Source organism: Tachyglossus aculeatus, chromosome 1, assembly GCF_015852505.1.
Source record: "Tachyglossus aculeatus isolate mTacAcu1 chromosome 1, mTacAcu1.pri, whole genome shotgun sequence".
NCBI lineage: Eukaryota > Metazoa > Chordata > Mammalia > Monotremata > Tachyglossidae > Tachyglossus > Tachyglossus aculeatus.
In genome coordinates, this window is record NC_052066.1 from 77,357,390 (window position 1) to 77,384,151 (window position 26,762).

Consider the following 26,762-nt stretch of genomic DNA (forward strand, 5'->3'; position numbering starts at 1 on the left):
ATTCAAGCTGTCTGGTACTCCATGGCAGTGGATCATCAAGAGGTATTACTTGCACTTTTGAAGTTTATCTCAAAAGCTCAAATTACCAGCTGCTCATTTAAGTTGGTTTTTTTCTTAAATCAGAGCTATTCAGAGATCTGCATTCGTTAGAAACCATCTTTGACTTCAACCAGAAATACGCCATCTGTTTTCTGTTCATCACATGCCAAGTGCTTTATGAGGACATGAAGAAAACAGGTTCCAAACCCTCTACACTCTATTAGCATCCAGGTGACTAATTTCATAGTTCACTTTAGGGGAAATGGCAGAATATGTGGGTGGTTTTGTGAAGAAAGTAGACTGGATTTTGTTGATGGTCAGGTACGCTTCCATCTTACGTCATTTTCCATCAGGAAAATCTGTTCCTATCTTCTTTTCATCCTTCTCACAGTCCCTTCTTGTATCTAGAAGTTGACCTCTTTGGATAGAAAAACACCCTGTCAGACCCATTCCCTTTCCTGGCCAATTAAAACAGATATGAAGAGGATGTGGACAAGCAGACACAACTTAAACAAAGGTGGCTTTCTGTTGGAAAATTGAGGCTTAATCTGGTTTGAACAGTAGATGTTCAGCTCCCCTCAGATTTGTCACCCATTGGCAGAGAAGTAATGGTAGTGTCCTTAAATTGAAGCAGTGAAAGCTAGTTTTCTAAAGGTAAAGATTTGACCAACAGTGTAGTTGAGGAGTTACATATTGATTGATTTGGAAAAGGACCATGATGGTGTTTGAACAGCTCCAAAATAGCTCCAACTTTTGAATCCCAGCAAATGGGATTCAACTTGCCGGGGGGGGGGGGGGGGGGGGGGGGGGGTGCATTTGGAATTCATTCTTAAACACCTACCCAAAGTGACTTAAAACTTTGTGAGATGATAGTACACTCTGGTCTTGAAGGATTTGTTGCGACCTATGTTGACTCTGCAGTATTTTTCTGACGTTTATATGAAAAAGTGTGTTTTCATACATTCTTTGTGTGTTGAAGGTCAAGAGGCTGGTACATTCTACAAGTTGCCTTCCCTCAAATTTAAATGATCTCTATAGAAAGTATTGCTGGGGTATGTTTTTGTGGTCTGGGAAATTATTTTCCAGGTAAACCTTTTTCCTTCACTTCTTTCAATTGGGTTTTAGGAAAAGTGTTTGAACTAGCCACCCCATTATGTAGAATTAAGCTTAGTACTGGCAACCGGTTGGTAGGGTGGTTAGAGAAAAGAATGAAAGTAAGAAGAAAGAAAAAAAATCAGTGTTTAGAGCAATGGCATTCTTGACAAAGTGAGATGCCAATCTTAACTAGTCACCCAAACAACCATTCTTTCCTAGTAAATCTTTCTTCAAAATATATTTCCTGTAGAAATCCTATAGTGGACCATCTTGGAACTTTTGAAAAATAATTAGAATATTAGAATTGAACTTCATGCTGTGGTCTAGTGGAAAAAGCACAGGACTGGAAGTCAGAGGACCTGGGTTCTAATCCCAGCTCTGCCAGTTGCCTGCTGGATGGACCTTGGGCAAGTCATTTAACATCTCTGTACCTCCATTTTCTCCTCTGAAAACTGAGGATTCAATGTTAGTTCTCCCTCCTCCTTAGACTGTGAGCCACATGTGGGACTGGGACTACGTCCGGCCTAAGTTGCATCTACCCCAGGACTAGGAACAGTGTTTGACACACAGTATGTGCTCAGCAAATACAATAATAGGTTAGAAATGACTTTTGTCCTTTCCAACTCTCTCAAATTGTGCTTAATTAAGCCTCGGAACCAGTTACCTTCCTAATTACTTCAGGAGAATGGTATGCAGAGGTTGAGTGGAAGAGTTTGGCTGATGTCATTCCTCTTACTGTCTACGCAGCCTCCAGTGGGGAGAACATGTGAGCTGGGCAGTGATTTGCACTTATTTAGAAGGTAACCATGACTATCTAACTTCTCCCATTACAAAGGTGATTTGAGATGTTTCTCCTGAGAAAATAGTTTAAGGGACCCAGAAAGAGGGTGTTCTCAGCTGCCAGAAGTCATCCAAGATTTCTCTCTATGTGCTTCAGAGCCGGATAGCCAAGTTTAAGCAGGTTAAGAACTTGTAACTTGCCAGTGAATTTTGAGTGGTAAAAATGCTCTGGATAGGTGGGGGAGGCCTAGGTATACCAAGGCCTAACGCTTATACGAGTGGTCTGAAGAGAAGCAGCATGGTCTACTGGAAAGATCATGGGCCTACGAGTCAGCTGTCCTGGATTCTAATCTCAGCTCTGCCAGTTAGTTGCTGTGTGACTTTGGGCAAGTCACAGCTTCTCTGTGCCTCAGTTTCTTCTACTGTAAAATGGGGATTCCGTACCTGTTCTCCCCACTACTTAGACTGTGAGCCCCATGAGAGACAGGAACTGTGTCCCACCTAATTAACTTGTATCTACCCTAGGGCTTAGGACAGTGTTTGGCACACAGAATAAGCTTACCAATTTCCATTAAAAAAAAGTCTAGGGAAATAAATTGAGCTGCTTCTCTGTGCAGAATGAAATGGGTCATGGATTGCAAGAGAAAAGTTTTGATACTAACCTGATTCAGATTTGCCTTTATTTTTCCAATAATTTGGGTGAAAGTGATATTATTCGGCTACCTTGCTAGCCTAAAGTAATCTTTCCATTTCACAACTGCTCTTTCCTCTCTAGTTTCCATAGTTACCAGCTGAAACTAGAGCTTGGTTGGGTTAGGCATGCATTTCCTGTAAATTGAATCTGACTTGTGGAAAACATCAGTTTGGAGTGGCTCTTGAGTTTTCAGAAATTGTCTTAAATTTCTAAATTCAAGGCTAGCCAAAACCAGGACTGGTATTTAGGAGACAGGTGCCATTTTTTTTACCAAACAGCCGCATGACCTCTAAATCTCTGCTTTCATTGAAAAACGGACGACATGAGCTCCTGCCCGCTTTTGGGAAAGACAGAAATGTTGGTCTTCACTGACATCCTAGTAGGACGGGGAGAGTAGAGTAACCGAGATGAGAAAAACAGGACACCAACAGGATAGACAGAAACACTGACTATAAATCACTTTTACAAGTTTCTTTATGAAAATTAAGTGTAGCCTCTGGCTTGGAGAAAGGTATAGTGCAAGAATGACTTTTTACATGCTACTGAATTCAGGCATCCCAGGATAACCAGAGTGGTTATCAGATTGGGTCAACTGGACCATCCATCAATGCTGGAGAGTTGAACTCCACAGACATTGAACTGCTTACTCACAGTAAACCCGCTTTCCGGGAGACTTTTTGTTTTTAATGTCTAGTCCCCGATTTACCAAACTTTTCCTAAACTACAGAATTCAGTCATTATGGCTTCTAACTCTCACTATTGTAAGGCAAATCTTTCTTCATTACTAACCAAGGATTAATTGAATTCTTCTTTTTCTCCTTTGTTAAAAAACAGACCAACAGAAACAGGCATCAAAGTTAACAACATCTGACAGGACAGATTACAAACTCTTACAAAATACATAGTTAACTCTATTTTTCTTTTGACCATAAATAAACACATTACAAATGATGATAAGATTTTCATTGGCCAGGAATGTAGCAGATGAGGAGTGGGAAGAGAAGGAGTAGAAACAGTTGGATACAGTATTCATTTAGGCACATTATTTTTGCTTTCTAATTTACATATGCAAAGAAGGAAAACAGAAATTAGATGGCAAGTTTCTTGCACTTTACTCATGCGGGAGTTGATTGGCACCATTCAACGTATTAGGGTTTGTCCCCATTGTTAAAGAAAAATAAGAGGCCAGTGAAACACTCAGAAGCCTTGTCTCTGAACACCACTGAAGGCCAAACTATAAAGCTAAACCTGTAAGAAACATCAGAGGAAGCCGGGAGAGGGTGGTGGCCTGCCTCTAAAACGAAATAGGAGTAAAACAAAAAACAAAAAAAACCCAGGGCACAGCATCAGCAACAAGGAACTTTTCCGAGCATGCTCAGGAAATATTTGCCGGACAGGTGTTCTCTGGAACCAACAGGGATCGTCAAAGATGGCAGTCGCGTGGAATTGAAAGTCAGAGTTGCTTTGCCTGCCACAGGCAGCCCCTGCGTCCACACCTGGGGTCAAGATGCCACTGGGAGTGAGACAAACCCCTGTCAAGCAGCCCCAGAGTTCAGAATGGGGGGCAAGAACTTGGGTGGGTTTCCTTGATGGCCCCCCCACCCGGCTCGTGTCAATGGACACGAGAAACAAAGCGAAAACAAAGCCCAACAACCCCGAGCTTCCCTTCCACTTCTTCGTTTCAGGTGAGTCTGCAAAATAATAAATAGGAAAGGGAGAAGTGGACAGGGGAATCGCCTCCTGCCTCCGGGGGCCTGGAGGAGCCGGTGATGAGTCTCGTTGGGTCCGATAAATAAAGTGCTTTCTCGTGAGAGACTGAGGCACACACACACACACATGGGGAGCTGCCCTTTCATTTGCGAAAGGGGGTCAGCCTGCTGATGTTCTGCCAGAAGTTCGAGGGCTTGCGCTTGGGTTCAGCCAGCATGAAGACCTGCTGCTGAGGGAGGTTGGTCGGCAGGGTGGGATGCTTCTGACGCATCAGGAAGTCGTAGTATGGCCTGTTGACAGCTATAGCGGTCGAGAGAGAGAGAGGGAAAGCAATGCGTCAGTCAGTTGCCCACCTCCTTTCAGAGAAGATGTTTAGGAAGAGATGGAAATGAATTCATTAAGCAGATCTACAACAAATGGTTGGAACACCCACAGGAGTTTCTGGCATGTGGAGGGCTGGGGAGCGGGATTTAGATGAGTCAGATTATTCCTTCTTCTGCCTCTGACTTTGGCTCATAGCCAGTCAATTAAGAGACTCAGGCCTCCGTTTCCCGTTTTGGAAAAAGTACATTTTAACTGTTCTTCCTAGGGACAAGTCTTTTATCTAGCCCAGTCGCCTTAGTGCATTGCCTTTGCTCTCAAATACTTGCTCTTTGCAATCTAAGCCAACATCCCAAATCCACAGGCCAATGCAAAAACTAAACCAAAGAACAATTAGTTTTCCTCTGATGCAGGCTTTGGTTTCTCAAGAACTCTGCATTAAGTTAATCTTGCATTGTGGTACTCACCTTGTCCGATGCTGTGCACGTGTTCTGCACACAACTATTTCTGCATCATCATAATAATAATTTTGATATTCATTTAAGCGCTTACTATGTGCCGGGGTGGATACAAGCAAATCAGGTTGGATAGAGTCCCTGTCCCACATGGGGCTCACAGCCTTAATCCCCATTTTACAGATGAGGTAACTGAGGCCCAGAGAAGTTAAGTGACTTGCCCAGGGCCACAAAGCAGAGCTGGGATTAGAACCCAGATTCCAGGTCCTTCCGACACCCAGACCCATGCTCTATCCCCTAGGTCTCGCTGCTTTTAATTTATTGAGATAGGCTTGCTTTGTCAGAAGAAAGTCCCCTAATCCTGCTTCCTCATTCTAGCCAAAACATGGGAATGCACTTGAATTTCTGAATTATTTTTCATCCTAGGAGTTGAGAGCACTTTTCAGATGATAAATCAACAACAGTAGTTGAGTGCCCTTCAGGTGCAAAGTTTTGGGTGCTAAATCAAACAGGAGGAAAAGACTGGAATAGGAAATTTAATTAGGTCTTTCTGATTTTCAGGGAGGGAAAGGAAGTGACTACGTTTTCTAGACACCAGACAGCATGGCCTAGTAGAAAGAGCACCGGGCTGTTAGTCAGAAGACCTGGGTTCTAGTCTCAGCTTCTGATCTTGGGAAAGTTAATTAATCTTTGCCGTAGGTTCCTCTTCTGTTAAATGGGCATAAATAACCTGGGAGCCCTATTTGAGGCAGGGAGTCATATATCTACCTCAGTGAGTAGTAAATTGTACATGTCTAATAAATACCTTGATGGTTGCTGTTATCCTGTCAGTCTGGGTAAGAGAAATCTTCCTACACAAATGTGGAGAGAGGAAAAAGTAGGATTGCCTGACTCTGTACCCAGGTAGTAAGTGCAGCAAGCTGCAGGCGAAATGAATGTATATTGCAAATTCATTTTCCTGGTAGAACAGGGGCCATAATTTGTGCCAGAGAGCTGCAGAAATTGAAAGTCCCCCCCCCTTCCACGAGCAGAAATTCTTCAGCAGCGGGCTATAGAACATCATTGTCATTTCAAAGGTCTCTGGATTGTAATCTGTTCCCGGAATAAATTCCAGCTTGTGTTTGATGTTAGCATTTGTTAGGATGTTAGCTGATGCTGACACTAACAATTGTGGTATTTGTTAGGCACTGGGGTAGTCCCACATGGGGCTCAAAGTCTAAGGGGGAGGAAGAACTTGTTTTGAATCCTCATTTTACAAATGTAGAAATGTGGAAGTCCCCAGACTGCCAGGCCCTTGCTCTTTCTTTTAGGCCACCCTGCTTCTCAACTAACGTTTTTTCTTTGATAGTAAATAAGGTCATGACTGAGATGATGATGACAATCCTTCAACCAGAGGTCTGAAAAATGGATTGAATAGGTTTTAAGGTTTTGACCCTGTACCTCCTTGATGCTTATTTGGAATCTGTGATTTTTTTTAAAATTGTTGTGATGGACAACAGTGAAAATAGTGAAATAGGAAATAGTGAGCAAAATTCTCCACTCTCACCTTTAGGCTTTCCAGTGTGCTGCTGTTTATTAGCGTTCAACATTGCCTGTTTCTTCTGTACTTCAGTGATGGAAAATCCTTAAGAATAAGAGAGAGATCATCAGTAGTGACACGGAGTGAATGTTCCTGTAATATGAATGCTAGAGACTTAAGATGGTTCATCGCCAGAAAATGACCTGAAATTCGGACCCCAAGCCCCCACTTTTGCCTGAAATAGTTCATCATCAATGATACTTATTGAGCACTTACTATAGAGCACTATGCTAAGCACTTGGGAGAGTACCACAGAACTGATAGACACATTCCCTGCCCACAGCAAGCTTAAGGTCTAGAGGAGGAGGCAGACATCAATACAAGTAACACATTATAGTTCAAAACACAGTGTATTTGGGGGCTCTGACTAATGCACCCACATAAAGGGCCTTTACATATTCATTTGGTTTCTGTTATCCAGATAATCCTGGGTAAAGACCTGGCATGACAATTTGGTGTGTATTCTGAGGCAGGCCTTCAGCTGGTAAGAGATTCAAGAGATAACTGCTGTCTAGTGAATCCGAATGCCACAGAACAGCTTTGAGTATTTGGCCACAAAAACTCTACTTTGCCTGTGAAACCTGCTTTGCCTCTGTCCGCAATTTTAACCCCACCTCCTCTCCCTACTAGCTAAAAGAGAGTAAGCAATTTCCTAGTAGCATATACCCCTCCCTATTTTGGCTCTTTCCCAGCTGAAAAGCGTGAACTGGGCCACCTTTCTGGAATGAAATATTTTACTGGAATGGTATCTTTGATTGGAATGGTGAGTTCCAATCTCAGAAGAGCCCAACCTTACTTGTCCGGAGCTGTGATCCCGGCTCTAACTCTCAACCACTGAAGACACAGTGTCACAGGTCCCCCAGAGTCTCGGGTAAACAAAAAAATAGGAAAAACCCAGTATAATTGTTTTAGTTCCACTTCCTAATTTTGACTGTTTAACTTTCTTTGTGCTCTGAGCCCATGGGTGCTCAAATAAATAAGCTGCTCGTGTTTCTTTTAAATGAATGCAGCATGGAGAGTGATTGCTTAGCAGAAGCTCCTGCTTACTGCTAAGATTTTCTCACCAGCCTATATTCATTCATCATGCCAAAGGGTCAAGGAGAGAGCTAATCTAGGCAAGCTTGAGGGGACAGGCTAGCAGTACAGCATCTACTGGCCCTGCTAGCTCACCTTATTTGCTGCTTATTTCCAGAGCAATAGGACTGCACATGAGGCCATGAGAAACAGCCTGGCTTAATGGAAAGAGCTCAGGCCCGCGAGTCGGAGAACTTGAGAGTTGAAACCCCAGCTCTGCCACTTTCCGGTGGGGTGACTTTGGGCAAGTCACTTAACTTCTCTCTGCTTCAGCTTCCTCACCAATTCCTGTTCTCTCTTCCGCTTGGACTGTGAGCCCCATGTAGGACAAGGACAGGGTCCAACCTGATGATCCTGTATCTACGCCAGTGCTTAGTACAGTGTTAGCTACGCCAGCGCTTAGTACAGTGTTAGGCACATTAGCACTTACCAAATCCTACAACTACTGTGGTTATTATTATTATTATCAGTAATAATAACCCAGTGGCCCCTTAGCCACTAGAAAGACAATTATGATGGACCATTATACAGAACCACCTGCTGTCTTCTCTCATCCCACAGCCCTGACCATGACCCTCCCCCTATTTTTCCTCACAGTCCTTTCATGGGCAGCCCTGTGAGTCAGGAAGCAAGCAGATGGTAGTGGGGAGGGGACCTACCAATGGCCTGATACCCTGACCCTTCCTGTTCCATCCCGTGGCTCACATTCATCAATGGCTAGTTCAACCCTTTAGAGAATGGCTGCAGGAACAGTTTGTCTCCAAGTACGAAGCCTGGACATGGCCCAGGACTATCTGGGAATGAGACAAAGAGCCCTGTCAAATTATGTGGGGTGGGGAGGATGTGAAGGGTTGCCTCCAGGGCAGGGAGGCATGCCTATAGTAGAGAAGAAGTAGAAAGGCCAGTGGGTGCTGTCCTACTAGCCTCTCCTCAGCCCTTGGGCATGATAGATAGAGGGTTTTGAGAAACTCTCCGCACCCAAGCAGGAGCTTCGGGTAGGCAATCGGCATCTTGCTGCATTAATGTAGCCCCATGAGCAGCTTCAGCACACATAGCAGCACGGTCAAGCGCTTAGCACAGTGCTCTGCACACAGTAAGCGCTCAGTAAATACGATTGAATGAATGAATGGTCTAGGGATAGAGCACGGGCTTGGAAGTCAGAAGGACCTGGGTTCTAATACCTCCTCTGCCGTTGCCTGCTGTGTGACCTTGGACAAATGACAACTCCTCTGGGCCTCAGTTATCTCATCTGTAAAATGGGGTTTAAGACTGTGAGCCCTGTGGGGGACAGGGACTGGGTTCAACCTGTGTGACTTTGGGCAAGTCACTTCACTTCTCAGTGCCTCAGTTACCTCATCTGTAAATGGGGATTAAGACTGTGAGCCCCACGTGGGACAACCTGATCACTTTCTAACTTCCCCAGCGCTTAGAGCAGTGCTTTGCACATAGTAAGTGCTTAATAAATGCCAATAATAATAATAATAATAATAATAATAATAATAATAATAATAATAATAACCTGATTAGTTTGTATCTATCCCGGCACTGACTACGGGGCCTGGCACGTAGTAAGCGCTTAACATACCACATAGAGAAAACCCAACCCGTGGATTTTCACTGTTGCTGGAAACACTGAGAAGGAAGTTTCAGAACCTGGTGGTTATTGGGAGAAAGAAGCAGGAACTTTGGGAGGGAAGGGAACTTTTGCAGGAACTTTTGCATTTTAATGCAAATGTCAAGTGAATGGCACACATACCAACATCCAAATTATCATTTTTCTGTAAGATGCTATTCAGGCTGTCCATATTATTAATAGGAGCACGGGACTGTTCATTTTTCTATTTTACAAAAATAGACAGATCAGGCATCTAGAACCCAAATTATGATAATTATTTCTTCCTGGGTGTACGCTGTGGAATATAGGCAAGTACCCAGTTAATAGGCTGCAGCTAGCCAATTTGGATCATTCTGAGACCAAGGTGAATCTTTTTCACTTGAACTATTATCCGGTTGGGTTGCTAACCTGGATCAGATTAACCAGATAATTGTAAAATCCCCATTTCCCTTTGCAGGTGAAGACATAACCTTGGATTCTTCATCCCAACCTCCCTCCCTTATTGCTTGGCTTCTCCCCTGTGGTATCTGATGTCTTTCACTTTCCTCTCAAAACCTACCAGAACCTCCTAGTTAGACTTTTAGCCCTTGCATTTCTCTCTGCCATCCAACTCATCCCAGAGGCTTAATTAAGCCTTAATTGATTTGATCCAGGCCTGAGATTTAGCAAGGATCTTTCAGTTTCTTCCTGATGCACTAGCAGACAGCTGCTGCTTCCATCTCTGCTGTGACCAGCAAGAGGTAAAAACCATTTAAGGGAGGAGGATGAGGGTATCTGTATTCTGCTGTGGGCAGTCAGAGGGAAGAGTGGCCCAGGCCCTCCCCTCCATTGTGTGTCTTTTCCGTACCTGTCTCCTGGTCAAGCTGGACCTGTTTCCTCTCATTCTCAAAGGCCTTGAGCCAACGCTGTTTCTGTTCGGGCTTCTTCGCACAGAATAGGTGGATCTCCTCCGTGTCACTGCAGTGCAGCTTGAAGGCGTTTTTTACACTGACGTTAAAGTCCTTGTCTTTCCCATCTTCCAAGTCCACTATTTCCATGGCATCCATGTTTATCCGGCCCTTGTAGTACAAGATGTCACGCCGGAGAAGGTCCTGGGAGAGATGGACAGTGAATCCATACCGTGTTCTGTCTTCTCCCGGCTTTTATAACCGAAATGCACAGCACTCCTGTAATCTCCCCGGCAGATCTTAATTGCCTCAACTCCCTGGCAAACTCTCTCCTCCCTCTGACTTTCCCATCTCTGCTGACACCACCACCATCCTCCCCGTCTCACAAGCTCACAACCTTGGCATTTTCCTTGACTCACCTCTCTCCTTCAACCCACACATTCAATCACCAAATCCGGCAGGTTCTAACTTAACAACATCTCCAGAATCTGCCCCCTCCTGTCCGTCTAAACTTCTCCCCTGCTGGCCCAAGTACCTGTCATATCCTGTTATGAATAGTGGCATCGGGTTCCTCACCCACCTCCCTGTTCCTTGTCTCTTCTCTCTCTAGCCCATTCTTCACTCTGCCCTCTGTTTCATTTTTCTAAAAAATCATTCTCCACACATCTTCCCACTCCACACAAACATCCAGTGGTGGTCCGCATCAAGCAGAAACTCTTAACAATTTTAAGACCCACAGTCAGCTCTCTCCCACTTCATCCCAGTCCACACCCTTTACTTCTCTAATAACCTACTCCCTGGGCCTCACTTTCGTCTCTCTTGCCACTGATCCCTTGCTCGAGTTCTCTCTCCTTTTTCATATTCATGGCGTAGCGGGTAAAGCATGGGCCTGGGAGACAACGCCGCTTTCGCCACTTGTCTGCTGTGTGACCTTGGGCCAGTCACTTCACTTCTCTATGCCTCAGTTACCTCATCTGTAAAATGGGGATTGAGACTGTGAGCTGTGCATGGTCATTATCTATTTATTTATATTAATGTCTGTCTCCCCCTCTAGACTATGAGCTCATTGTGGGCAGGAATGTGTCTATTTGTTGTTATACTGTACTCTCCCAAGCCCTTAATACAGTGCTTTGCAAATGGTAAGCCCTCAATAAATATGATTGAATGAATGACAGTTCTTCTGGCTCTCACGAGGCTAAAGCTGCTTCACTTGATTGATTGAGTCATTTAAAATATGGTTATTCTCCAGGAGGGAGAAATTGATAAATCTATTGATTGTTCATGTTGAGAGTATTAGTTTGCTGATAATCTTTCCTTCTTGGGTTCAAAAACCCAGAGAACTGGCCTCTGAGAAAGCAGCATTCAGTAATCCAGGGGCATTAAATCCACTCTAGCGTTACCTCATCTCAACACTAACCTCAGATTCTTCAGCCTCTCAAACTGGGTCTGTGGCCCTGCTTCCACCTCAAAAGAAGCAGGCCCAAGGCTGTACAGGTCGCAAAGAATGAACTACACAGGATCAGGTGATATGAGTTAGTAAGATGGAACCCTGTCCTCCCCCTGACTTCCCCATCACTTTAGGCAGCATCGCAGTAACCTTGGCATTTATCCTTGACACTTCTCTCTCTCTCTCATTCAACTCACGTCTTCAGTCCATCACTAAATCCTGTCAGTTCAAGCTTCACAACATCGCTAAAATCCTCCCTTTCCTCTCCATCCAAACTGCTATCACGTTAAAATCCAATCACTTATCCTATCCTGCCTTGATTACTGTATCAGCCTCTTTGCTGACCTCCCAGCCTCCTGTCTCTCCCCATTCCAGTCCATACTTCATTCTGCTGCTTGAATCATTTTTCTACAAAATGAACAGGCCATGTTTCCCCACTCCTCAAGAAACTCAAGTGGTTGCCCATCCACCTCCTCATCAAACAGAAACTCCTTACCGTCGGCTTTAAAGCAATCACCGTGCCCCCTCCTGCCTCACCTCACTATTCTCCTACTACAAACCAACCCGCACACTTCACTCCTCTAATGCTAACCTGCTCACAGTACCTCCATCTCATCAAGCGCTTAGTACAGTGCTCTGCACATAGTAAGTGCTCAATGAATACGATTGATGATGATCTATCTCACCATTGACCTCTCACCCACGTCCTGTCCCTGGCCTGAAACACCCTCTCTCCTCAGAGCTGAAAGACAATTACTCTCCCCCTCTTCAAAGCCGTTTTGAAGGCACATCTCCCCGAAAAGGCCTCCCCTGTCTGAGCCCTTTTTTCCTTTTCTTCAACTCCCTTCTGCATCACCCCGACTTGCTCCTTTTATTCATCCCCTCTCCCAACCCCACAGCACTTATGCACATAATCTGTAATTTATTTATTTCTATTAATGTCTGCTTCACTGTCTAGACTGTAAGCCCATTGTGGGCAGGGAATGTGTCTGTTATATTGTTTTATTGCACTCTCCCAAGCACTTAGTATAGTGCTCTGCACACAGTAAGTGCTTCCAGCGCTTAGAACAGTGCCAGCACTTAGAACAGTGCTTTGCACATAGTAAGTGCTTAACAAATACCATCATTATTATAATTATTGATAAATACAATTGATTGACTGATGGATTTGCCTCCACCCCCAGTCACCTCTGAGTTCACATTACCTTTTTACAGTAGACAAGCTGGTGGTCAAAGAGAAAGAACATCCTTTGTTGGCTCTTGACTTGCGGCTGGGAGATTTTGGTTAATTCTCCAGAGTGGATGAGTTCAGAACTTCTGACCAGGACATCTTCACCCTGTTATGAACATCAGAGATATATCTGTCATCTATGTCCCCACAAAAGAGAAGCAGCTTGGCTCAGTGGAAAAAACCTGGGCTTGGGAGTCAGAGGTCATGTGTTCAAATCCCAGCTCCCCCACTTGTCAGCTGTGTGACTTTGGGCAAGTCACTTCTCTGTGCCTCAGTTACCTCATCTGTAAAGTGGGGATTAAGACTGTGAGTCCCACGTGGGACAACCTGATCACCTTGTATCCTCCCCAGCACTTAGAACAGTGCTTTGCACATAGTAAGAGCTTAACAGATGCCACTATTATTAAAAGGACCACAGTGTAGCAACAGATGTGATGCACATTCAGTCCGAATGGCCTTTTGAGGTAACAGACTTGAAATCAATTGTGGAGCTTAAAAATCAGGGCTCACTCCTGAGCTATCTCACTGTCTGTATTAACCCCTGGTGAGTTTTCAGTGTTTGAAGATTTGTCTGTGGACAATCACTCCAAAAATTAGTAGGAGTTAGAAAGGGGCAGATCTTCTTTACTGTACCACGGGGTAAGCACTTCAGCCCTGAATCTCATGGTTACTATGTGCACGTATCTATGAATCTATATATCACATTCAATTCCCTTTATTCCCTTGTGAACAGACTGTGCATTTCTTAGTCTGCTCTTCCTAAGCCTATGGATTGAAGTCCCCCCATTCCCCTCTCTCTCCACCCACAACTGTTAAAGTCTATTTCCAGTTTATGTGGCTGAGAAATCTAGTTCCCTGGTAACTGCTGAATGAGAAGCAGCAAGGCCTAGTGGGTAGAACATGAGCTTGGGAGTCAAAAGAACCTCGTTTCTAGTCCCAGCTCTACCACTTGTCAGTGCCTCAGTTCCCTCATCTGTAAAATGGGGATAAAGACTGTGAGCTCTATGTGAGACTGTGAGCTCTATGTGGGACAGGGACTGCGTCCAACCCGATTATCTTGTGTCTACCCTAGTTCTTAGAACAGCGTTTGGCACATAGTAAGTGCTTAACAAATACCACAACTCTTACTATTATTATATTAAGTATGTGGGATAGGTGAGGGTTGATTCCAATAAACTATTAAATAAAAACAAAGGAAAATGCCATGAGCAATGAATTAAAAATCATAGTTATTAAAGGATAGGTGAGGGTTGATTCCAATAAACTATTAAATAAAAACAAAGGAAAATGCTGTGAGCAATGAATTAAAAATCATAGTTATTAAAGGATAGGTGAGGGTTGATTCCAATAAACTATTAAATAAAAACAAAGGAAAATGCTGTTAGCAATGAATTAAAAATCATAGTTATTAAAATCAAAAGGGCAGTGAGCCATGAAAATCACCAAATTATTTTTCCCAATTGAAAAAACAGAACTGTTCTAAAGCAGACAGTCCTATACCATTGTTTTCCAACACAGGGTCTGGAAAAAGAGTAGCTTGTTTTGGGGAAAAGGCAGGGTTGCATGAATTTGAAATCAATGGCATTGGGTGAAGTCTTGAATGTACCTAAGCTCCTTGTGGGGAGGGAGCATGTCTATGAACTCTGTTATATTGTACCTCTCAAGTACTTATTACAGTGCTTTGCACAAAGTAAGAGCTCAATATATGCCATTGATTGAATGACTGTATGTGAATTTTGAATGGGAGTTCAGCTTCTGTTTTGTCTGAGAGTTTAGTATGCCTTCCATAGATGGATCTTCAAATAAGGGAGTGCAAACCATTTCTGCTCCATAAATGATTAAAAGTGACCCAGATGATAAATGAGCTCAGTGAAATTTCAATAATTAGTGAGCACTCCAGGTTCAGGTAAGGGAATTCTGAGTAGTCCAAGAAAACATGATAAACAGGAAATAGAGGAATGTTCTCTCAAGGACAAGCTCAAGCAAGTCTGAGTCTCAAAGTTCTTCTAATCACGTCATCTCCAGTCTCCCCTTTCTCTTCCAATATGCTCATGTTGATATGTATTTTTAATTTATCTTAAATGCTGTATGCTGTAAACCTGCCCTCTAGACTGTAAGTAAGCTCATTGTGGTCAGGGAACATGTCTGCCAACTCTGTTGCATTGTACTTAGTACAGTGCTTGGCACAACAGTAAGTGCTCAATAAATATGGTTGATCGTACAGACTTGGATCAGATGGGGCTTCAACAACCAAGCAGCGTGCATATCATCCTCATTATCAATGGTATTTATTGAGCGTTTACTATGTTCAGAGCACTATATTAAGTGCTTGGGAAAGTGTAATACAACAGAGTGGGCAGACACATTCCCTGCCACCAGTGAGCTTACAATAGAGAGCCGGAGACAGTCATTCATATGAATAAATAATTTTTAATATATAATTTAATAGAGCACAGTCTGGTGAAAGTACTACTACTCTTAGCCAGGCTGAGCTGAAGTGCTTAAAGAAATGAGACCTCTTTGAATAAGCGGGGTCCTCTCAAGAACGTGGCTCAGTGGAAAGAGCCCAGGCTTTGGAGTCAGAGGTCATGGGTTCAAATCCCGCTCCGCCACTTGTCAGCTGTGTGACTTTGGGCAAGTCACTTCACTTCTCTGTGCCTCAGTTACCTCATCTGGAAAATGGGGATTAAGTCTGTGAGCCCCACGTGGGACAACTTGATTACCTTGTCTCTACCCCAGCGCTTAGAACAGTGCTTTGCATATAGTAAGCGCTTAATAAATGCCATTATCATCATCATCATCAAGAAGATCATTTTGTTTTGCCACCTTTACCTCCCAGTCCTCTATGGAACTCTGCCACTGTGCAATCTTGTCTATGTTTTCCAGCCTCCTCTTCCGCTCATTGATGAGTCGGGCTACGTTCTTCATAGCATTTAAGGCAGCTTCGACATCTTTAAAATCCCTAGGATGAGAGAGATGTGAGTAACCACCTATGAATGAACAACTCGGGATTCACCAGAGTTGCTGCCTGGCAACTGGAATGAAAATCCTGCTTCTGGAGAACCAAAAACCGTCATTTCACGAAGCACCCAATTGTATAACTTCAGTAAGTCCAAACATCGAGACTCTCAGATAACAGCTCTCATTAGAGAAGCAGCGTGGCTCAGTGGAAAGAACATGGGTTTTGGAGTCAGAGGTCATGGGTTCAAATCCAGACTCTGCCACTTGTCAGCTGTGTGACTTTGGGCAAGTCACTTAACTTCTCTGGGCCTCAGTTACCTCATCTGTAAAATGGGGATGAAGACTGTGAGCCCCACGTGGGACAACCTGATCGCCTTGTAACCTCCCCAGAGCTTAGAACAGTGCTTTGCGCATAGTAAGCACTTAATAAATGCCATTATTATTATTATTATTATTATTATTTAAACTGGCCAGCACCCCAAAGCATTCATGGCCTCTCTGCACCCCATGGAATCTCCTGATTTGTTGGAAGTCCATACCAACCCAGTGGCTGAGTCTGCAAGTCAACAGCCCATTTGGGGAAATATTTTTTTCCAGTGGGAATAAAAATACGTGTTTTGCACTCAAAAGCAAGGAGCCAAACTTTACATGTAGAGGGTCATGCAGACAAGGGCAATGATTTGAGGGTCTCAAATCGTCTTAGCTCAGAGCCCATCCTGGGAAGCTGGTGGATAGCGCATGGGCCTGAGAGTTGGAAGGACCTGAGTTCTAATCCCAGCTCCGCCACTTGTCTGCCTTGTGACCTAGGACAAGTCACTTCACTTCTCTGGGCCTCAGTTACCTCATCTGTAAAATGGGGATTAAGACTGTGAGCCTTATGTAGGACAGGGACTGTGGCCAACCTGATTAGCTTGTATCTACCCCAGCACTTACTGGCACGTAGTAAGTGCTTAACAAATACCATTTAAAAAAATGAAAAACAACCTTGAAAACCATGTGTCAGTATGATCTTTTTCAGCCTTCACCCCCCACTGCATCCATGGAGGGCTCAGAGTAGGCCTCCACACAGGGCAGAGGACAAGGCAGGCTGGCACTATGATGAGGAGTGGCAGCAGTGACTTTCCCTTGTCCCTTGAGGTGGCTCACTTGTCCCACTCCCAGACTCTCAGGAGTTAATGCCTTAGTAACCTCTGACATCAGTACTTTTTCTGCCACACACTTTTCCAGGGATCCAGGCTTGCTTGTGAAACAGCAAGATGCCTCTCTTGCTTGGGAGGCATAATTGCCTAATGGTTAGAGCGTGGGCCTGAGGGACAGAGGGACCTGGGTTCTAATTCCAGCTATGCCACTTGTCCACTATGTGACTTCAGGCAAGTCACTTCACTTCTCTGTGTCTGTTTCCCCATCTGTAAAATGGAGATTACAATAATAATAATAATAATAATAATAATAATAATAATAATAATGGTACTTGTTTTTTAAGCACTTACTATGTGTCAGGCACTGTTCTAAGCACTGGGGTAGGTACAAGTTAATCAGGTTGGACACAGTCTCTGTCCCACCTTGGGCTCACAGTCTTAATCCTCATTTTCCAGATGAAGTAACTGAGTGACTTTCCCAAGGTCACACAGCAGACAAGAGGCGGATCCTGGATTAGAACCCAGGTCCTTTTGACTCCTAGGCCTGTGTTCTAGCCACTAAGCCATGCTGCTTCTCATAACTTATAACTATGAGCTCCATGTGGAACAGGGACTGTGTCCCCCCTGATTACTTTGTATTCAATCGTATTTATTTATTCATTCATTCATTCATTCAGTCGTATTTATTGAGCTCTTATGTGGGCAGAGCACTGTACTAAGAGCTTGGGAAGTACAAGTTGGCAACATATAGAAATGGTCCCTGCCTAACAACGGGCTCACAGTCTAGAAGGGGGAGACAGACAACGAAACATGTGGACAGGTGTCATCAGAATAAATAGAAGTAAAGCTAGATGCACATCATTAACAAAAAAAATAGAATAGTAAATAGAATAGTAAATATATACAAGTATCTACCCCAGTGCTTAGTACAGTGCCTGGCACATAGTTAGCACTTAAATAACATTAAAAAACACACACAAAAAACAGCTCACTAGCCGCTAATCACACTTTGGTCTAGTTTAAAATGGAGGTTGTGGATATTTACCCAGTTAAAAAGCAGATGGGTTCCATAGGCCTTTTTCTTTCCCCATCAGTTGTTTATTTGGCCTGGGGCAGCTCTACCTGCCTCACTGAGCATGGAATTTGGGGGATTATCAAAGAAGAGAATGGACATTATTTATTCTAGATTTGACACCTGACCCTCAAGTTCCTGTGCTAATGTGGGAGAGGGCGGGCCTGTGGATAATCCTTGGCCTTCATTTAATGGCCCTCACTTAGCCCATAGTTTTCATTTCCTCTCCCCTTTCCTTTCCCCTTTTTCCTCTTGTGAGCCACCCCGTGGGGCAACCTGATCACATTGTAACCTCCCCAGCGCTTAGAACAGTGCTTTGCAAATAGTAAGTGCTTAATAAATGCCATTATTATTATTATTATTGTTGTTATTCCAAAGCTTTTTGACTAACCTTACTTGCTTTACTTCCTCCACATCTTCTGGTGGAGGTGCTAATAAGCAGGAAAATGCCCCCAAAGCTGGCATCAGCTCCTCTTTAACACAGTGAAGGGAAGGGAAGATAAAGGAGCCCCTTCTCCCTCTTCCCAGGATAACCATGACTGGTCACTGGAGGAGCTGACAGCTTCAGCACATCATCTTTACAGGTAGACCTGAGCTCTGGGTGGTGAATGCAGTGTCAACCTGGAAGAGTGAGCCATGAAACCCTGCCTCTCGGAGCAAGATCATCCTTGCCGCTGAAGGGCAAGTCCCCCAGAACTCACACAACCCACCACTCCAGCACCCGGCGCAAGTTTCAGAGCTCAGCTGGTTCGGAGTTCAGCTCGCTTGAGAAGACTGTACCTGTGCTGGGGGTTGGTGTACTTGAGGAGTTCGGCCAGCTGCAATGGGTACTTGCAGATTTTCTGCACCGGAGTCAGCAGGAATCCGTCCAGGGAGATGTCAATCATCTTCTGCAGCAACCGGCAGGCTTCAAAGAAATAGACGTACTTATTCACTTTGGTGAGTTTAGAAAGCTCCGTGCAGGCGTTGGGGTGGTTATTGCAGTATTCGGAGTAGATCTGAAAATCCGTTTCCTGAAATAGGATGAAAGGACACGTGACTTTTCAGTAGGATTTCTCATTTTCTTTCTTGGGTCTGTTCTACAGAGGGAAGGGAAGCATCAAGTGGCATTGCTTGGATTATCCTCTGCTAATAATAGCAATCATAATATGTGTGCCCAAGGAACTATTAGTATTAGAAAGACCACATTTTTGATGATGATTATGTTTCTGCTACTGAAGACGAGGAGGCAGCGGAGACAGAAAGGAGGTGTTACTGCCTTATTTTTCTTGTGGGGAATCAAGACTTGTAGATATCCTTACATTCTTGTCCTGCAAACTTATTTTTTATAGTATTTGTTAAGCACTTAATATGTGCCAGGCACTAGGGTAGATACAAGCCAATCAGGTTGGACACAGTCCATGTCTCGGACGGGGCTCAGAGTCTTAATCCCCACTTTACAGATGAGGTTAATGAGGCAGAGAAGTGACTTGCCCAACGTCACACAGCAGACATGGGGCAGAATCAGGATTAGAACCCAGGTCCGTGCTCTATCCACTAGGCCATGCTGCTTCTTGTGAGTAGGGATCATGCCCACCGGATTTATTGTCTTGTACTTTCCCAAGCGCTTAGGATAATGCTGTGCACTAAGTAAGCGAGCAGTAAATACCACTGACTGATTGAGACATAGTGGGAATCACACAGTCACTTGCTCACATCACCAAATACTAGTGGACCAAGAAACACAATCCTGTGCAAGAGTCCCTCTGACCAGTGGCTGCCTAGGTAATTAGTCCTGATGGCTAGCTCCAGATTTTATTCCAGTAATATTTCAATAGATCCCACAGGAGGAATGATGCCTTATTTTTGTCTCATTTCTCTGGGATTCCATTTGCTTTTTCAGTAATTCTTTCTGGAGCCAGTTCTACTGTATTGTATTCCCAAGTGCTTAGTACAGTGTTCTGCACAGAGAAAGCACTTAGTAAATACCATTAATTGATTGACAATAAGCTCGTTATGGACAGGGAATGTGTCTGTTTATTACTGTATTTTACTCTCCCAAGCATTTAGCATAGTGCTCTGCACACAGTAAGTGCTCAATAAATACGACTGAATGAATGAAAGAATGATGGGGGGATCTTCAATAAGGCATTATGTATGTATTGGAAACATCTCCTATTTTCAGGAAAATATAAGACAAACACTATTTTTAGAACAATTCTTCTGAGAAAATAACTTTCCATCAGTTATAATACATGGTTTATGAACATGCACCGAATACTTTTTAAAACTCTGGTAAGTTGGGGGGAAGTGAGGAGTTCCCAATAGGGCTTAATCAGCAGTAAAGGGAGGAATTCAAGGGGAAAAAAATCTTTGCACCCAAAATAGTTGAGGGGCGGGGGTTTTTTTGGTTTTGTGTGATGTTTTGTTTTAGACATTCCTTTCCCATCCTCCCCAAACAGCTGTGCAGAACTCCACAGCTTCAGGACTAACCTTATTGAGGAATATGTCCTCCTTTACATCTTACACCTAAGTTCAAACCTGGAATTTCACTCTTTGGGGTCTCTTTTTCTCTTCTCCAGAAATAAAGCTGAATGTCTGGCTTCGGGTGTGCAATAGCTTTACCTTATGAATGCACAGAATCAATGTGCACCGCAATCAGTCAGAGGATTTCTGGCTGCATTCTAGGTGATCAGCATGAACAGAACTCTTATGCTACAGCCAGAGACCAATTTACTCACATCAGTAAAAAATATTTTGGGCATACTTTCCAAGAGGACTGTAGAAAAAACATCTGTATTTTCTTTCTTTTGCTCTCTCTTTAAAACTATGACAAAATACTCAACTTCCGGCTTGCCTGAGGGATGTAAATCCAAGGGTCATTGGAAAATTCCTAATTCTCTTTTCCCTTTTGTCAGGCTCTGAATGCTGACAGACCTAGCCTCTATAGCAGCCCAAGATTTTGTCTGACGTGGCCGGTGAGCTGCAAAACCTTAAATACCTCTGAATACCAGTTTCTCCCAGTGATAACTGCCAACTGAAACTCATGTTGGCATCAGTTTATCCTCAGCTAGCCTGACCCTCTGTTCCCATTAGCTTAAAATAGAAGGCAGGATTGGCCCTTGGATTTTTATTACTGAACGAGAGGGAGTTAAATGAAAAATTCCCCTTTTTAATTGTAGGAAAAGGAGAATTCAGTTTAGACTTTTGAGGTCCATTCTCACAATTTTTATGGTATTTGTTAAGCGTTTATTGTGTGCCAGGCATTGTTCTAAGTGCTGGGGCAGATGTAAGATAATCAGGTTGGACATGGTCTGTATCCCACGTGGGCCTCACGGTGAAATAGCTATTAAAATTCAACATGGAACCAATTATTTTATACATATAATTCAAGTATTCGTTCACTTTATTAAAGAGCAATCCTGAATTTCACCTGCTCCTCCATCAGCATTTAGATACAATGTACAATGAGAGAAAATGATCTAGTCCCCAGGAAAGGGAAAGTTTGTCATATACTTCCAATGGGAGCAGACATTAGGCATCCTGTGAATCCTAACTGTCATCCAAGCTGGATTTCTGAGGGTGTCACTGGGATGACCTGTTACATTCCTCTCTCCCCCAAGACAGCGTTTCACTTACATATTCCAAAAAGCAGGAGCCAACTTCACTCAAGTGAGGGTAGTCCTTGTTGAATTTCTTCTCCAGAGCTTTTACAAATTTCTTCTGGCATTTGTAGATATCCTCAATGTTGCCAAAAATTGTCCTTAGCTGTTCCTCTGTAAACATGTCTGCCCTTTTACGGCACTGTTTTATATAACCCTGTGAAAAATTCACATGAGTGAGTCTGCTGTGATTACTGATAGTTAAGCAAGAGAGGCAATTCACCTTGCAATAGGGCTCCTTTCCCCTGAGCTTCAAACCATGCAAGTAAAAGCTTTACTCGTTGTGCTTTATACATTGAACTTGAGATGGCAATCAACCATTGAGAGCAATGGGGTGAGAAGATGATAAAGGAAGGTATAAGGAAAGGGAAGAGAATATAACCTCTGACCAAGATGTAACCTTCCACAGGCAACCTGCCTCACTGAAAGAAAACCTATTTTCTTGACCATCTGCTGTGCCCTTCAAGTGACCCAACAGTAGGCCTAAGTGGGGCAAGCTGTGGTGCTAATTAGCCAGAAGAGGGGTTGGGCTACCTCCTTTCCCAGCTTCTGGCTTTCTAGTGGAAAGAGCCCGGGCTTTGGAGTCAGAGGTCATGGGTTCAAATCCCCGGCTCCACCAATTGTCAGTTGTGTGACTTTGGGCAAATCACTTAACTGCTCTGTGCCTCAGTTACCACATCTGTAAAATGGGGATTAAGACTGTGAGCCCCCCGTGGGACAACCTGATCACTTTGTAACCTCCCCAGCACTTAGAACAGTGCTTTGCACATAGTAAGTGCTTAATAAATGCCATTATTATTATCACAGTGATAACCTGGGTGATTGTTGCCAGCGGCCGTTAGCCCGGTTTACGGGGGGAGGTTCAAGTCCTCTAAACTACGGGTTTTTCATCGCCCCGAGCTCCTTCCTTCATTCTCCTTACATTAAGCGCTTTAGTACAGCGCACTGCACACAGTAAGCCCTCGATAAATCCGATTGAATGGATTTGATTACCTCACAGATATCCTTTAGGTGCTTGATGTAGTCCTTCTCTGTGCTGATGATCTCGTTGATCACATTGGTTCTCATCTGGTCTTTGTTTGACTGGACCATGCCTTGATGGCGAGCTGTACTGCTGGCGTCCTCCTCTTTGCCGTCTTCTACCTTGGTAGGGTAATCTTCCATGGGCTCATCCTGATTCACTCGGAGCTAAATCAGATGATAATAATGACAGTGACTGAATTGCTGGATTTGCTGAATCGTTCCCTCCAAGGGTTGAGTGCAGTGCTCTGCACACAGTAAATGCTCAATAAATACGGTCGAATGAATGAATAGTGGCATTTGTCACATGGTTGCTCTTTGCCCAGCACTGTATTAACTGTTGAGGCAAATAAAATAATAATGGTAATAATAATGATGGCATTTATTAAGTGCTTACTATGTGCAAAGCACTGTTCTAAGCACTGGGGAGGTTACAAGGTGGTCAGCTTGCCCCACATGGGGCTCACAGTCTTCATCCCCATTTTACAGACGAGGTAACTGAGGCACAGAGAAGTGAAGTGACTTGCCCAAAGTCACACAGCTGACAATTGGAGGTGCCAGGATTTGAACCCGTGACCTCTGACTCCAAAGCCCATGCTCTTACCACTGAACCATGCTGCTTCTCTAAAAGATAAAAGATAAGCAGACGAGACACAGTCCCTGTCCCACATGGGGATCACAGTCTAAGTGGGGAGGAGAGAACAGATACTCTATCCCCGTTTTGGCACGGGAGGAAATGGAGGCACAGAGAAGTTAGGTGCCTTGCCCAAGGTCACACAGCAGGCAAGTAACCTGGTGGGCAAGAAGCAGTATGGCTTAGAGGAGAGACTATGGGACTGGGAATCAGAAGGACCTGGGTTCTAATGCTGGCTCTGTTACAGGTCTGTTGTGTGACCTTGAGGAAGTCACATCACTTCACTGGTCCTCAGTTACCTCATCTGTAAAATGGGAATTAAAACTTTGAGCCCTCTATGGGACAGGGACTGTCCAACCTGATTACCTTGGTTCTATCCCAGCACTTAGAACCGTGCCTGGCACATAATAAGCACTCAACGGGTATCATAATAAGAATAGTTGTTATTTTTATTGTTATTAAGTGGTGGAATTGGGATTAGAACCCTGGTCCATCTCATGTTGCCTTAAATTCACCAAATAATTAGAATCTCTCCTTTGCCAGGCAAAGACAGCAAATGAACAGCAAAAGCAAGAGAAGCAGCTTGGCTTAGTGGGAAGAGCACAGGTTTGGGAGTCTGAGAATGTGGGTCCTAATCCCGGCTGCGCCACTTGTCTGCTGTGTGGCCTTGGGCAAGCCACTTAACTTCTCTGTTCTCAGTTACCTCATCTGTAAAATGAGGATTAAGAACGTAAGCTCCACGTGGAACAAACTGATTACCTTGTATCTACACCAGTGTTTAGAACAGTGCTTGGCACATAGTAAGCACTTAACGAATACCATCATCATCACCAAAAGCAACCAAGGAATCAGCCCGTCATCCTCCCTAGACTTTCTGTGACCCACCAGAGTTTACCCCTAGCTACTTGTCCGGAGGGCCGGAAGAAGGTTGCTGAGTTGGAGACCTTGGATTCCCTGGGGAAGTTAGTTAACCAGGAGAGCGTTCGAATCTAGCCATGCCTCGCTATGCTCAATCATCAAAAATCAATCGTATTTATTGAGCGCTTACTGTGTGCAGAGCACTGTACTAAGCGCTTGGGAAGTACAAGTTGGCAACATATAGAGATGGTCCCTACCCAACAGTGGGCTCACAGTCTAAAAGGGGGAGACAGAGAACAAAACCAAACATACTAACAAGATGAAATAAATAGAATAGATGTGTACAAGTAAAATAAATAAATAAATAGAGTAACAAATATGTACAAACATATATACAAATATACAGGTGCTGTGGGGAAGGGAAGGAGGTTAAGATGGGGGGATGGAGAGGGGGACGAGGGAGGGAAAGAAGGGGCTCAGTCTGGGAAGGCCTCCTGGAGGAGGTGAGCTCTCAGCAGGGCCTTGAAGGGAGGAAGAGAGGTAGCTTGGCGGATGGGCAGAGGGAGGGCATTCCAGGCCCGGGGGATGACGTGGACCGGGGGTCGATGGCGGGACAGGCGAGAACGAGGTACGGTGAGGTACTGATTGAGCTGGTAGTGGCAGTCTGGACCACAGGAGCAGAGTGGCCAGTGGAAAACTCATGTGTGCTCTTTGTGGATCTTTATTGGAGCCCTCCTGTCTCCCCCAAATTGGCAGAGCTGCCACAAATTAATTCAGTCAGTCATATTTATTGAGTGCTTACGGTGTGCAAAGCGTTGTACTAAGCACTTGAGAGAGTACAATACAATGAATCCCATGCAGCAAGGGAGAGTTGGGGATGGGGTCTGCCCTCATGCCCTAGCGGTTGTATTAACATCATCATCATCATCATCAATCGTATTTATTGAGCGCTTACTGTGTGCAGAGCACTGTACTAAGCGCTTGGGAAGTACAAGTTGGCAACCATTAACATGGTTAGGGACTTGTGACTTTTAAAAGTAGAGCATAAAGGAAGGAGGTGGAATCAGCTGAAAACCTGCCAGAGGCTGTGGGAGGTGGCATAGGACAGAGGGAAAGGCAGAGGAAGGAGCAACAGAGCCAGTGGAGAAGCGCTTAGTACAGTGCTTTGCACACAGTAAGAGCTCAATAAATATGATTGAATGAATGGCTGAGAGATGGAGGTCATGTGTCTGTGGGGGCAGTGAGGGTCAGATCCGGGGACCCTGTGAAGGTGAAGAAATAATAATAATACCTCTGGCTTTTGCTAAGCTCTTACTGTGTTCCAGGCACTGTGCTAAGCGCTGGAGTGGATACAAACAAATCAGGTCGGGCACAGTCCATGCCCCACACGGGGCTCACAGTGTTAATCCCTATTTTACAAATGAAATGATCTCTGGAGCTGGGCTAGGGAGGATAGATGCCATCTATCCCAGTCTGGGGTTCAGACCGTCACCGCCAGGTCAGTCAGTCCTATTTATTGAGCATTTAATAATAATAATTAATATTGATGGTACTTGTTAAGTGCTTACTATGTGCCAGGCACTGTTCTGAGCGCTGGGGTAGATACAAATTCAGAACCGGAAAGGATGCCACAAAATTTAGGTTAAAGAAAATCCGTATATATTTGGTTCCGCTGTTAGCAACTGGCTCAGACCACACGTGCATCTACAGGCCTAACCAGTAGATGGCAGCCCAGTCTTTCTAATATTGATTATTAAATAAAAAGGACTGATATAGTTTTTTAGGGGGTACTTTCTCTTTGCTGTTCCTGAAAGAAAAAAAGATAGCGCCTATTGCCAATAGAAATAGTGTTGCCACCTTATTTTCTGGCAATTTCCAGTATCGGCCCTTAGACATGCTTTGTATTACAGAATAATAATATTATTGTCATGGCTTTTGGGTTTCCCTTTAGGATGACTGAGGGAAAGAAGAAAACATTCTGGAGCCAAGAAGGAAAAGGTAAGAATGAGAATGTATAAAGTAAGAAATCTCCAGTGGTTGCCAGTCAACCTACGAATCAAGCAAAAGCTCCTCACTCTCAGCTTCAAGGCTCTTCATCACCTTGCCCCCTCCTACCTCACCTCCCTTCTCTCCTTCTACAGCCCAGTCCGCACCCTCCGCTCCTCCACCGCTGATCTCCTCACCGTACCTCGCTCTCGCCTGTCCCGCCATCGACCCCCGGCCCACGTCCTCCCCCTGGCCTGGAATGCCCTCCCTCCGCACATCCTCCAAGCTACCTCTCTTCCTCCCTTCAAAGCCCTACTGAGAGCTAACCTCCTCCAAGAGGCCTTCCCAGACTGAGTCTCCATTTTCCTTTCCTCCTCCCCATACCCCCACATCCTACCTCCTTCCCCTCCCCACAACACTTGCATATATTTGTACAGATTTATTACTCTATTTCTTTTACTTGTACATACTTACTATTCTATTTATTTTGCTAATGATGTGCATCTAGCTTTCTATTTATTTTG

At 44.2% G+C, this 26,762-nt stretch overlaps 1 protein-coding gene across 1 annotated transcript in view; it reads right to left on the reverse strand.

Annotated features, from left to right (window-relative positions):
* Nucleotides 1-3,064: 3,064 nt before the first annotated feature.
* Nucleotides 3,065-26,762, reverse strand: part of ARHGEF4 (Rho guanine nucleotide exchange factor 4) — a 473,125-nt gene continuing 449,427 nt past the window's right edge. The window contains 9 exon segments of the mRNA XM_038770130.1: nucleotides 3,065-4,518; nucleotides 4,521-4,618; nucleotides 6,641-6,718; nucleotides 10,210-10,453; nucleotides 12,902-13,033; nucleotides 15,760-15,889; nucleotides 18,880-19,112; nucleotides 21,718-21,897; nucleotides 22,734-22,928. Coding sequence (XP_038626058.1) covers nucleotides 4,144-4,518; nucleotides 4,521-4,618; nucleotides 6,641-6,718; nucleotides 10,210-10,453; nucleotides 12,902-13,033; nucleotides 15,760-15,889; nucleotides 18,880-19,112; nucleotides 21,718-21,897; nucleotides 22,734-22,928 — 1,665 coding nt within the window. The 3' untranslated portion in view covers nucleotides 3,065-4,143.